Genomic DNA, 13547 nt, shown 5'->3' with positions numbered 1-13547 from the left:
AATTCCTCAAGCTCTAGCTTGCCCCCTTATGGAGTGAAGAATGAACAAGGCTGTAGAAAAGGCACAGTAAGTTCACAGCATACTGTAAATCACATGCCTTATCTAGCTTTATCATGCCTATTAATCATGTCTAATTTATACCTTTGTTATTCACTTTTTTAAAGCAGCTGTACTATACAGTTCTGTTACAATTACCTTCACAATAGCAGAAGGATGAAATATTAGAAGCAGGTCTACTGTTACAGAAGAGGAAGGCAAATAAAAGTCTTCATTTACAGTGTGGTTTAATAGCTTACAAGCATGTGTTGACACAGAGACTGGTGACTTTGAACTATGTCTTTGAAAACAGCATTTTTATTTTATAGAACTATAGACAAGTAATAGTGATTCTCTTTTATATTTGCTATGCTATGTATTATAACTGGTCAGCAGCAGAATCTCACATTCATTTTTAATATGTTGATCAGACAGTTCAGCAAACTTGTTTACAGAATGTATTAAGTACACTTGAGAAAACCTGAAGCAGGTTAAACAACAATTTTATGAAGTCCAAAAAAAAAAAGAAAGGGTTCCAGGAATGCTGACTGCGAAGGTGGTACCAGACTTGGTAATTAGACAAAGTGAACATTCATATTTAAATTTGTTCAAAACAGACTGGGGGGGGGGGGGGGGGGGGTCATGTTATTTTGTATATATATATAGGAGGATATATAGGAGGCTGTGTGGTCCAGTGGTTAAAGAAAAGTGCTTGCAACCAGGAGGTCCCTGGTTCAAATCCCACCTCAGCCACTACTAACTCATTGTGTGACCCTGAGCAAGCCACTTAACCTCCTTGTGCTCCGTCTTTCGGGTGAGGCGTAGTTGTAAGTGACTCTGCAGCTGATGCATAGTTCATACACCCTAGTTTCTATAAGTCGCCTTGGATAAAGGTGTCTGCTAAATAAACAAATAATATATATATATATATATATATATATATATATATATATATATATATATATGTATATAGTTGCCAGATTTGTTTTCTTCTTTTTTTGACAACATTTAGCTAACTTGCTAAGCCTCCCACCTGCCCACTCAAAGTATACATGATGTATGTTGCTTCTTTCTCAATGTATTCTTGGAAGTTGGAAAACCTAGTAGTTGCTGAAACCCTTGTACAAATTCACTGTGGAACACAATGGTAGAAGCACAGCAAAAAGTGTAGCTTTTTTTATTGATATGTTTATGTCATTTTTTATGTATTATTTAAAGTATTATTTTGGGATTACACAAATAAAACACCCACACACGGATGTGTGTTTTTTTTTAGAATGGTTTGCTAATAACTTTTGGTTGCGACATATGAAGGAACAGCAGCATTACAGCCAAACTGTTTCCAAGTAGACCTGTAGCTGGAAGTCAAAAGATCATTTGAATAAAGCCTTTATGTTGTTTTTTTTGTTTTTTGTTTTTTTTTACATGTGTGTGGTCTCTTTGTTATTCACTAATACATTTGAAGAGTTGATACTGTTTATTATATTAACTATAATATACAAACACTAGCTTTCAAGTCTCTTCTTCACAGGCACAGTAAGTGGAAACAGGAGTTAAACTTCCACTTACAACAGATGAAGTCTTGAAAGCTAGTGTTTGTGTATCATAACTACATCAACTCTTCAAATTCACTATCATCTTGATTACCACCTTAAACACATCTGTTTCAAAAAATGTATTTAGGATTAAAAGTAACATATTATATTAAAAACTACATTACAAATGTATATATTTAGAACACTGTAATCATAGAACTATGTACTGTATGTTGTATTTGGCGCTCAGTTTACATTTTTGTCGATGCAATGGAATTTTATTATAACTATTATTTATTTATTTAGCAAACGCCTTTATCCAAGGCGAATTACAGAGACTAGGGTGTGTGAACTATACATCAGCTGCAGAGTCACTTACAATTACGTCTCACCCAAAAGACGGAGCATAAGGAGGTTAAGTGACTTGTTCAGGGTCACACAATGAGTCAGTGGCTAAGGTGGGATTTGAACCGGGACTTCCTAGTTACAAGCCCTTTTCTTTAACCAATGGACCACACCTCCTCCTGCCTGGATTTTCTGCTGGCAAAAGTACCTAACTGAGGTAAAGCTTTTCCCAAAAAACCTTAACCCTTCTTGAACATTCCTCATTTAACTGAGATTACAAGAGAAAGAATTTAGAAACCCATTGTCAACATATTTTTTCTGATATGTTGTTATTATAATTGAAGTGCCATGTAGCTATATCCCATTTCAAATGACCTTTTGAAATGTAACCTCATCGATGTAATCGGCTATGGTGAAGAGGACTGAAGCCTGAAACCAAACACCTCCTTTTACCAGGAGACCCTAAGCAGCAGATGTTCCCAAAGCTACTGTCCTGATCCCAGGAGGACAGGGTTCAGCTTGGCCTGTTTCCACCTTGCCAGTGCAGGTTCATCATTGTTCTATAATTCACTTGTTTGTTTTCTAGTTACACAATGGATTACCTTGTTCCAGGAAGTGCTAAAACTGTTGCAGTAATCCACTCAATACAGTTAATGGGCAGCTCTAGTTATCTGTCATGCATTAGTAGATTAAATGGAATGACACAGCAACACTCCTCCTGAGAGAGGTATTTTCCTGTGAACACCTTTCAATGCATCTCTGTCATAATGAATTTATCACCCTAATGTTTGGTTTTTTTTTTCCCTCCATATTGACTTCATTTTCCAGTAAGGGTTTCCAACATGACCTCCTGACTTGCTCTAAGTCCTACAAGGTGTGTGTTAGACATGAATGCTACCCAGGTTGTCTGCTTGCAGTCCTTCTTCTCTCTGCCTTTGCTGCACTTAAGTCAGGCTATGTTTCAGATTGTCAGAAACAGCAACTGTATTGAATGTTAGCACATGAAGCAGCAGAGCCTGCTTCTTTATCAGAAACCTGTAACAGTCTAAAAATAAATACACCAGTCTAAATGGTGAGTTCTATATTACAGTACATTATATTACAGTACATATAGTTATAATACACTCTCTGTCATCTACTATTCCATATGCAACATAAAATGGTTACCACGGAAACATAAAGAACCGAGATGGAGAGGCATATTACCATTTAGTTGTGCATAGGTTCAAAGTTGAAGTATAGTGCATTGAAGGCTGTACAACATTGAAATATTTCCCCCATTTCACTTTTACCACAATCACCCAAGATGATTATTTCCAGAAGCATTTTCTGGAGTAGTTAGAAGGAACAACAATGGAGCATTATACAGAATACTATGACATTAAACAGGAAACTAAATGAAGATGATAAAAATAGCCTTTTAAAATAACGTTATCAAAGCTGCAACAAATAATGAAGTATGAAGTAATCTTGGGAGAGGATCATCAGAAAACATGGATCTATAATGTTGTTTTTTTTCATAATGGATGTGTTATATGTGTTTGGTACTTTAATATTTATGTAGCACAGAGAGTGTATGTACCTTTACCAGTTAGACCCCCTGTTTATTTATCTCTCCAGAGGCACACTATGGCATATTAATATTATAATATTCTGTATAGTATAATAATATAATAACAAAATACAGAATATAATAATATTCTGTACAGTATATAATTAGGCAACTTGGGTACATTGTTAGGCATGACGAGCCTCTGTAAATGGGGTGTCCCTGACATGACTGATCAACACATAACTACTACCCTGTGGACCCAGAGCACTTTAAAATACCCGCTACTCTTCTTCTACACGCAGCCACTCACTGGACCATCTTGTAGTTTCATGTCAAGTCAGCACCAGTTGTATGGTGGTGCTCTTGCTTGCTCGGCTGGCTACTCTGAGTTTTTTGTGAATGTGAGGAGCTCGGACATAAAAGATATGTGAAGTGAGTAACAAAATAAGAGTGACAGAATACAGGATTGATTCGGATTGAAGAAATCATCCATCAGGAATTTATTGCAAAACTAGAAACATTCTTCTGCCAAATATAAACCACTTAACTGCTACACGATATGGCATAATAAGTCATTAACATCACTAGAAATGAGTGGAGGGCAATGCAATTTCCATAATGTATGAATAGACACTTCCTTCTAGATAACGTGGGTGTGGGTAAGCTGTGCCATATTAGTTTAAACACTTGAATGAATTCCAGTGAAGATGAATAGTTTCTTTTGAAATTACAGTTTCTTCCTGATTCAAGCTTATACTATTTTATCAGCTGCTATTTTCATTTTTAACAATATCAGCAACATGCATTGCTGCTACAGCTGCAGATTCAAAATTGGATAACTGGATAAGTGGTAAGACCTATTGTAGAATTCATTAGGCAAGCAATTGAGGAGTTAGTATCATGGTAAAGTATAATAAAATGGCTTATTTACATTATGTGGAAAAACATCTTGTCTTCTCAAGATGTTAGGAAGATGTACAGACAGAGAGCTCATGTTTCCAGATATTTGCAGAACTGTAAGTGTGATACCCATGGGCATGGACAGACAGACAGACACCCATGTATATCCCCAGTCCAATTCTCCCATACAACACACATTGCTGTTTCATACCCATGACTTTCTTGTCATGTCAATAGACTTTCCTCCCTTGTTTGAAGTCCCTCTCATTTGCACGCACCTCTATTCTGAAAAGTTTATCTTGGGTGTTTAATGTAAGTGGGTCAATAAATCACCACTAGGGGAAAATCCCAGCTGAATTAACACTGAGTTAAAGATCAGGGGTATTTACATACGACTCCTGGGTGTGTTTTGTCTCATTCGCTATTGCTTTTTCTGCTTTGATCATTATGTATTTATCAGACTTACTAAGTAATGTTTGAGAAAAGGCTAAAAAAAACGGAATTTCTGAACTGAGGGTTAACCTATGGACTAGAGGGATCTTTATTTGACTTTAATGCCCTTTTTGAAGTTTTAAAGAAAGACCACATAACTTATATTTTTAGTCTAACAGGCCAGCATTAGTGCTGCCAGAGGCCCAAGTATCATCATGACATCACCACTCGCACCACTAACCTAGGGTTAAGCGACGGCTCTGGTATACATTTGTTGGTATTCTTTAAATTGAAAGGGAACGTTAGGTTACTTACCATAACCTTGCTTCCCTAAAAGAGAAGACAACCACCTATTGCCTGCCTATTGGTAGGTATTTTCTGAGCTCTCTACCAGAGCTGTCGATAGGCTCCTTCCTGGGATGACGCCCTCGGTCCTGCTTACTGAGCGGTTAAAGCCGTCATTCCACGGAAGCCATTTCTCTTTTTGCATCAAAGCCGTGAGGTCGAGATGCGACCTCACTGGTTGGTGGTCGTCTTCTCTTTCAGGGAACCAGGGTTATGGTAAGTAGCCTAACGTTCCCTTTCAATTTAAAGAATACCAACAAAACGTATGGGAAATGTATACCAGAGCCGTCGCTTAACCCTAGGTTAGTGGTGCGAGGACTCTTGCGACTATTGCGACAGACTCTGGGCTGAAAAGCCGAGCAGATGTCAGAGAAGTCCTTGTTCCCTATGGCCTCGGTGGCATGTTGGACCCCAAGGCACCTCACGCAGAGAGAGTGCCCATCATTGTGCAGTATGTTTCCTTGAAGGATGTGCAACCACAGAAGGCTCGTCATGGTGGATACCGCGTGAACTGAGAGCCTTGTGCACGCAGTATGCACCGAGTTATTAAACGCACCGAGTGCACCAAGTACTGTGTGCACCAATTGCACTGAGCGTGGCGTACACCAAGCGTCGCTTGCATCGAGTGCACCGAGTGCACCGCATACACGGGAGACGCCATGTGCACCACGTGTACCAAGCGCCCTGCGTGTGAAACGCACCGAGTAGCGCATGCACCAGTAAATGTGCACACAGAGCACCGCTATGCACGCCGAGTACACAGAGCACTGCACGCAACGAGTGCACCAAGCACCACGTGCACCAGGTATTGTACGCACTGGGGCGCTATGCGTACTGAGGGTACTGAATACCGTGTGCACCAAGTGCACCAAGCACCACGCAATGCGTGCACTAAGCACCGTGTGCACCGAGCACTGAGAACCATGTGCATCAGGTTGCTGAGAAAAGATAGAAAGAAAAAGGCTGGATTAGGAGTCACTGATTCCATGAAAGCAGCAAGTCAGCTTCCAGTCTGAAGGCAAGGGAACTGCAGTAGACTCAAAGCTCTTTTTCAAAATACGCTCAGATACCATCACAGAGGGTCTTACCTTATCGTCTTGTGAGGCAAAAAGAGAAATGGCTTTCGTGGAATGATGGCATTAACCCTTCAGTAGGCGGAACCGAGGGAGTCATCCTAGGAAGGGCCTATCGACAGCTCTGGTACAGAGGGCTCAGAAAATACCTACCAATAGGCAGGCATATCCCATACATTGTTTTTTTTTTGTTTTTAAAGCATTAATACTTGAGTTTCTTAATAAATAAACCTCTAAGATTTCTAAGTTCTAGTTTTCTTTCTTTTGGGGGGGGGGAGGAGGTTGATTGATCGATCATAGTGTTAGTATGATGTTACGGAATCAACAGGTGCTGGGTGTAATGGAAATGATAAATCTGCAACAAAACTGCTAATGTGAATGTCCTACATATTAGATATAAAGTTGCTTTAATAGGTACACATGTAAATGCTGGTCAAATTATATAAAAATCATGTAATTGTAACAGTAGCAACGTGTGTGTATCATGAACAAGTAAAAAGCAAGAAAGAAAAAGTATTGTCCACAATAGTCTATAACAAGATAATTGGCTTGCTGCAAGAACCTTGTAATAATAAAAGTTTATTTCTCAAAAATAATAATTCCAGTCCTCTTGATATTATTTTCAACAGAAACAGTTTAATTTTGAGACAAAAAGGTAAAAAACCAATGATATACAGTTTGTTATGTTGTCTGTGATAAATGCCGGTTCCAGACCCAGTTGTCTGTTTGTGAGAACCGGTCTTTCGTTGGGTTTGATAAACCCTATGTTAAACAACACTTGGAAAACAAAAGGGTTCTTTGAACTACAAAGGGAACAGATCTTGTCCTGCTATCCTAGTCCCTGTAAACAAAGCTACTCAGGGAGAGGGCATTTAATGATTACGTTTTTATATGAAACTTAAATCTTACAACATCCACTTTCTGACACAAGGAAGTTGACTAGCTGGGGAAAAAAAAAAAAAAAAACACTTTTGTCCAGAAGTTATAAATTAATGACTAATATGTTTAATGTAATGCAGATATTCATGTGCTAAATGCAAATTCAGGTATTGTCTTTTTATTATCAAATAAAACGCTGGTAAATAGTAAAAGGTTGTCAATAAAATGGCATTCTGTTACATTGCCTCGGTAAGCTTCTGAGTAAATGATGAGATGCATTCAGAGGAAGGACACCCACCCAGTGAAGGTATGCAGGACTCTCCACTACACTTCCTTTACAGTATTTCCTCAAACACCCTTCTAGTATGACATACGTGCTGCCCTGCTACAATCTCTGCCTGATTTAAAAATCCCCTTTCTAGACCCTTGCCATTTCCTGAACTGACAGAGATTATTGCACGCTGACTTTCCTCATCATGCACATTTTTTCTTAAGTAAAGAGTCTGTTGACCATGTTGAAAAAAAAAAAATCCCCACAGACATTTCCCTTACCCCCCTTTCTCTCATTTTCACCTCTTCATTACACTGGTGTTTATTTGTCATCCTTCCTTTTCTTTCACTTTGCTTCATCAATGTGTTATTTATTTACTTATTTTAGTTTTTGTTTCCTTTAAACTTTATGCACTTCACAAACTAGACGCCCCTCTTAGATAATTTGTGCACCTAGTTTGGGGAGAGCTTGTTTAAACTTCTCTTTTAAAAAGCCACCAGGATGTAATGACTGAAATTATTTAATTTGCAAAGTGAAACTAAGCAACAAGGAGAATACATGATTAACATTCTCTTTTATATCATGTTATGGGGGGGGGGGGGGGTCTATTTAAAAAATGTAAATCTAGATTTTTCACGACTTTGTCACACTGTATTTGTAATGTTAATATTGTAAGTAAATCCCAGCTGGGTTAACACTGAGATAAAGACCAGGGGTATTTACATACATCACTCTTTAGAACATTGAAATAGACTCCTGGGTGTGTTTTGTCTAATTTTCTATTGCTTTTTCTGCTTTGATCATTATTCATCAGGCTTACGAACTAACATAGGTTAGTCAAAATGGTGTACCTACTGACACAGCATTAATTCCAACAAACTTCTCACTAATTAGGTAGCTACATATAAACAGCTGTATTTTGAAACAATCATTAATCCCTTTTGGAAGTAAAACTGATGAGGGGGTCCAACTTGAGAACTGGCATTGACATCTGACAAAGGAGCTGGATGGTGTGCTGGTCCTGCATACAATTCAGAATCATAGGATATGCCACTTGACCACAGTAAGAAAAAAAAAAATAACTCCACTTCTTTGGTTTCATAGGTTTAATTGTGTTTTTTTTGTTCAACTTTCCACGGAGTGGTTCAAGCAGTTCCCACCTAAGAACTTTCATACATTTTTTACAACATACATTGTGTACCACAAATACAAATGCTAACTTTCTTATTTTGGCATTGAGGTGCACGAAACAGGGTTTAAAATGTACTGACAGGTTGGGTATGGTCATCTAAATTGTCAGTTTCCTTGTGATACCTGAGTAACTCTAAAATGTATTTTAAGCAGAAACTGGTTGAACAATTGCTCAATCCTTGTGTAGCTAGAATGAGTCATGCTAATTGGACAATACCACTGTAGTCACTGGGGGAAGGTAATATGTATTCTTTGATTTGTATTTTGAAATCTTTTGGAATTTTAAAAGTTCACCCATACACATGGGAGGGTCAGGAGGTGGGGTTACCTGTGCAGGTATATATTAGACTCAATAGCTTCTCTGGAGATAGACTAGGGATAACTTTAAGCCTTGTGTAAGCCTGCTTAAAAGAAGTGTTGAAGCCTGCATTACTCTGATTTTCATAATTTATTTTGTTTCCTAGTTTTTACCTGTATATAGCTGAAGTTCTTGAGTCCTGAATTCTCCTGCCTGTTGCAGCTGTACCTCCAATTCAACATGACGATGACCCCCTCGCTGGCTGAAATGGCTGATACCTACTGGAAGCATGGCTTCCTAACTGGAGTGCCAGTGCTAGACCCCGAAGAGCTGGAGAGAGCTACAGAGGGCTTCAGTAGACTGGAGAGGGAGTTCGGTGAGTATATGCCTAGGAGGTGAGGAGATGTTTAGAGAGTATAAAAACTAAAAGAAACAATTCAATTCAATGAGAAACTTGTGACTAGAAGTCCTTTTCAGTGTCTTCAAATGTTGGAACTGCTTTGGATTCACATAATGTGATTTTGTAGTATGGACTCCCCCACCAACTGATAAAGTGTGGTTGATTTTTTAATGGTCGCATTAGGAGGCGTGTGCGTGTGTTAATTATCCACGTCATGGGAAATGATAGGGGATGCTCTACTAATCAGAGTATCTGTACTATAACTGCTACTACTGGGCAAACAAGTACAAAGAAGAAGCTTCCAATATGAATTGCTTTTTAACATTCATACTGGATGGTGTTTGCAATCATTTGGAGTGGTTCTGGGTTCAGCTGAGTTATTGAAATGTTTTTTATAAATCTGCCTTTACCTGGCTTTTAACTGCTTCCAGCTTGTTCACAGAATCCCAAGTGCCCACCTGCATATTCCATTCAAATCATGTGACATAGTGACCTTTCAACTCTATCTGCCACAGAGAGTACAGGAGGTGAGGTCAGTGGAGTTGAAAGGTCACATTGTCACATGAGGAAGGAAGGCTGTTTAGTGCAGGATTCTGCAGACAAGCTCAAAGCAAATTCAATGCCTAGTAAAGGCAGATTTAAACTCAATATTGAAACAACAGAACCCGCTCACTCTAAATGATTGTGATTGCCATATAATACTAATGGAAATATAAAAATGCAATACAATTGTAATACAATACAATAACAGCTGCTTATGATATACACTTTATAACCCTACCAAAGTGTTTTCTATTAGATTATTTCAATAATGTAATGTTGTTTAGTTGTACTATTTGAATAGATGTAAAATCTTTCACCATGGCTTGTATGAATGCACTGCTGAGTGCCTGTCCTCACCTCTATTACTCTCTCCACTGTAGGGCTGGAGTATGCCCAGTACAGTCTCCATAATGTGCACTTGAAGTACCGCTGGGTGATGTCTCTGGCCACCCATCCCAAGGTGCTGGAGCCAATCAAGGGGATCCTGGGACCCAACGTCATCCTCCTTGATTCACGCTTCATCTGCAAATACCCGATCAAACAGAAGAGCCACAAAGCTGCCTGTGAAAGTCAGAAGCCTGTGCTTCCCTATGTTGCCTGGCACCAGGACATCAGGTCAGTAATGTAGGACGACAACGCCTCATTTTAAACACATACATACTGTACAAAGCTGTTTTATAGCCAGACATTTTGAAGACAACATGGAATGAAATGTATTCATTGCAGTAATAACGAACCTAAAAGATTTTGTTTCACAAACACCAGAGGGCGATATTGTGCATGATGTACAGGGTGCGTATGTGACCACACTGTTCCTGTCAAATATAAACTTCTTTCCACATTCCCTTTAAAAGTTTTGAGGTTTCCTTATAGCAATCCTGTTTATTGCACCTTTGATTAAATGTCTTCATAAAACACTGACATAATGCAGTTGCTGTATTGTTTATTGAGTCAACCTTGGTTACTGAAAAGTCCATGCACAAAGCTTATAGCTCCTGTATTTTTTTTTTTATCACAGTCCAACTGGATGCTTGTCTAGTATTAGAAAAAAACAAATATTTTTTAAAGGTAAAACAAGAAAATAAGAGGGTGTTTATTTGGTACAAACTCAGTGACTGCACTAATTACACAAGCACCTCAAGGGGGCTTGTTAATGCAATGATGCTGGGGGGTCTTGTAGTTGTGGAGATGATGCTTAAATCATCACTGACCCTGAGTGTGATTTTGAATGGCAGGTACTGGGGTTTTGAGGGGGGTTCAGTGGCTTCTGTGTGGCTGGCCCTGGACGACGTAGACCGAGAGAACGGAGTCCTGCAGGTCATCCCAGGTACTGCGACTCACACCTTTTCTTCTTGCATTTATTGTATATTGCTATTTATTTAGATGTATCTTAGCTGCTGTTCACATTTAAATGGTGCTCATATGTATTTATCTCTCTACAGCTGCTGCCAGGGTCTGATTAACAAATTAAAATAAACATATTTTTCATCAACATTTTTAATGGCATGTTTTTAAATGTTGTGACTGAATACAAAAACTTGTGTTCAGTTTAAAGCAATTTCAATGTCTTTAAATTAAACTTAATTCCATTATATCTTTTAGGAAGTCACCATCAAGGTCTCCTGCCCCACATCACCTCACCCCGCCTGGGGAACATGCTGACAGCCAATCAGGAGATCCCAGAACACCTCCTCAACACGAGTGAAGCTGTGGAGTGCCCTCTACAGGCCGGACAAATGTCTGTAAGTAACCTCTATGTACATTATAACACCTGAGAAGTGGGCTGACTCGGTGAAATTGAACTTCAAGAGTGTTAGTGTGCTTTTGAATATTTGAGTTTTCGTATATATTTAGGCATGTGGTATCACAAGAAAGCTTAACATCTCAGGAACAATAAATGTCCACATGTATGCTGACAATTGTGGCCTTCACTTTCAAATAGGGCTATCACAACCAAAAAAGGACATCCCTGAGAAACTCCAAAGTGTTCTATGTTCTAACAGGAGATCATACAGTAAATAATGTCCAAAACTCCACCAATCATGATTATTGAACTAAACAGTTAAATTCACACGAAAACTGCAAGAACCAGTTGTCATCAGAGTCATGGCTCCTGTCAGCACAAGAGGGCACTCTGCTCACTCTAATACCCTATATCCCAGGTCCACGATGGTCTGACAGTCCATGCCAGTGAGCCCAACCTGTCCACTCGGAGGCGCTGTGGGTTCGTTATTCGCTATGTGCCAACCACAGCCTATCCTGTTCAGGTAAGCACTTCACTTTTGAGAGGGGAGAGAGGGTTGGACCTGAGCTTGCCAAAGAGGAGCTTAAAAATTTTGGAGACACTCAAATATCTTCAAAATGAGACATACCCCACTGATAATTTTTGTAAAACACATTAAAGCTTCATATACTCACAGACTTGATTACTATCTGCTCATGAGGAAATACAGTACTGTTGTGCAGTGTTAGCAGTCAACAGGCCAAATTAGCTTAGACCAATATTTTTGAAAAAACTAAAAATGACATCCTTGCACGCTCACGTCTGTGCTGAACACCTTAGGTCCTGCATGGGCTTCAAGAACAGACTTGGGTTTTATAATGTGGACTAATGAAAGGGTAAAAGGGTGAGACCATCACATTAACACAGGATTCAAACATATATGTAAAAGGCAATGAATTATCACACTACATTCACAATCTTTTTAAAAGTAGTTTGAAAACCTTTCTTTTTTTTCTTTCTTACAGGACCCAGATCGTCCTCGCACCTTTAATGCTACAGTCCTAGTCTCTGGTGTTGATGAGTACCATCACTTTCCAAACAATGCCCCCAATCTTCAGTGAGGTGCAATGCAGACCATGGGGCCTATTTAGTGATCTAAACAGTGGTGGATCTAAATAGCTCTATACTTTTCTTTATTGACCCTATTATTAAGATTAAAAAAGCTATAATGTTGTAAATGTTATCATTCTATTGGTGATGTAACTAATTGATACGCTGCTACTCTATTTAAGTGACTTCAGTGATGGTCTATAACTGAACCTTTATCTAACTCTTTTTAAAAATGTTTTTATTAAACCATTTATGGAGTATTTAAATAGTTTGAATCATATGTTCATTTTATTGCTCAAAATGTTAGTTCCTTAAAATACCTGGGAGAGAACATGTGATGCGTCTCAGAGAGGTGGGAACATAAAAAAAAAATAGTTTAAAGAGAGGGATACTGGATTTATAAATTAGATACATTAAAGCCGAAAGGTCTAGATGATGAACTTTATTTAAAGTATTTTTGTACACATTTGTACACATTTCTGTTTTTAAATATTAAAGCAATGTTACTATTTTGATAAATAACCGCAAAATGTATAATTGAAAACTATACTACTGTATGTCCTAACTATGTGATGTGGATTGAACCAATGAATTGATTCTCTTCATTGCTTATAAGCTTTTAATCATTAAAACGATGTTTCGACTTAAAATAAAATGTGAATTGTGTAATTTAAAATAGTACTTTGTACTCATTGTGATATAAATTGACTAACAGAAAGTTAATTGAACCCTTTGCAGTCCAATTATTTTTACCCTGTCAGGCTGGTCAGGTCTTATTTAATTTTGGGGAACAAAATAACACTTTAGACCATGTGCTGTTCAAATTGAATTAAAGTGACTTTATTTACATAAACATGTTTCAAATCACTGTCAAAGTAATACTCTGAGGAAGGAACATTATACCAATTTTTTCA

At 38.3% G+C, this 13547-nt stretch overlaps 1 protein-coding gene across 1 annotated transcript; it reads left to right on the top strand.

The window, feature by feature from the left end:
• Positions 1 to 8934: 8934 nt before the first annotated feature.
• LOC117411819 (L-threonyl-[L-threonyl-carrier protein] 4-chlorinase-like) lies at positions 8935 to 13309 on the top strand. Its single transcript, XM_058989220.1, has 6 exons — positions 8935 to 9233; positions 10181 to 10415; positions 11036 to 11127; positions 11403 to 11542; positions 11963 to 12067; positions 12549 to 13309. Exons 1-6 carry the CDS (start codon positions 9098 to 9100, stop codon positions 12642 to 12644), a joined length of 804 nt encoding a protein of 267 aa, XP_058845203.1. The 5' UTR covers positions 8935 to 9097; the 3' UTR covers positions 12645 to 13309.
• Positions 13310 to 13547: the final 238 nt, after the last annotated feature.

The sequence above is a fragment of the Acipenser ruthenus genome, chromosome 16 (genome assembly GCF_902713425.1).
Source record: "Acipenser ruthenus chromosome 16, fAciRut3.2 maternal haplotype, whole genome shotgun sequence".
Taxonomy (NCBI): Eukaryota; Metazoa; Chordata; class Actinopteri; order Acipenseriformes; family Acipenseridae; genus Acipenser; species Acipenser ruthenus.
The sequence above is the reverse complement of the archived record's forward strand: the minus strand, read 5'-3'. Positions and strand labels throughout refer to the sequence as shown.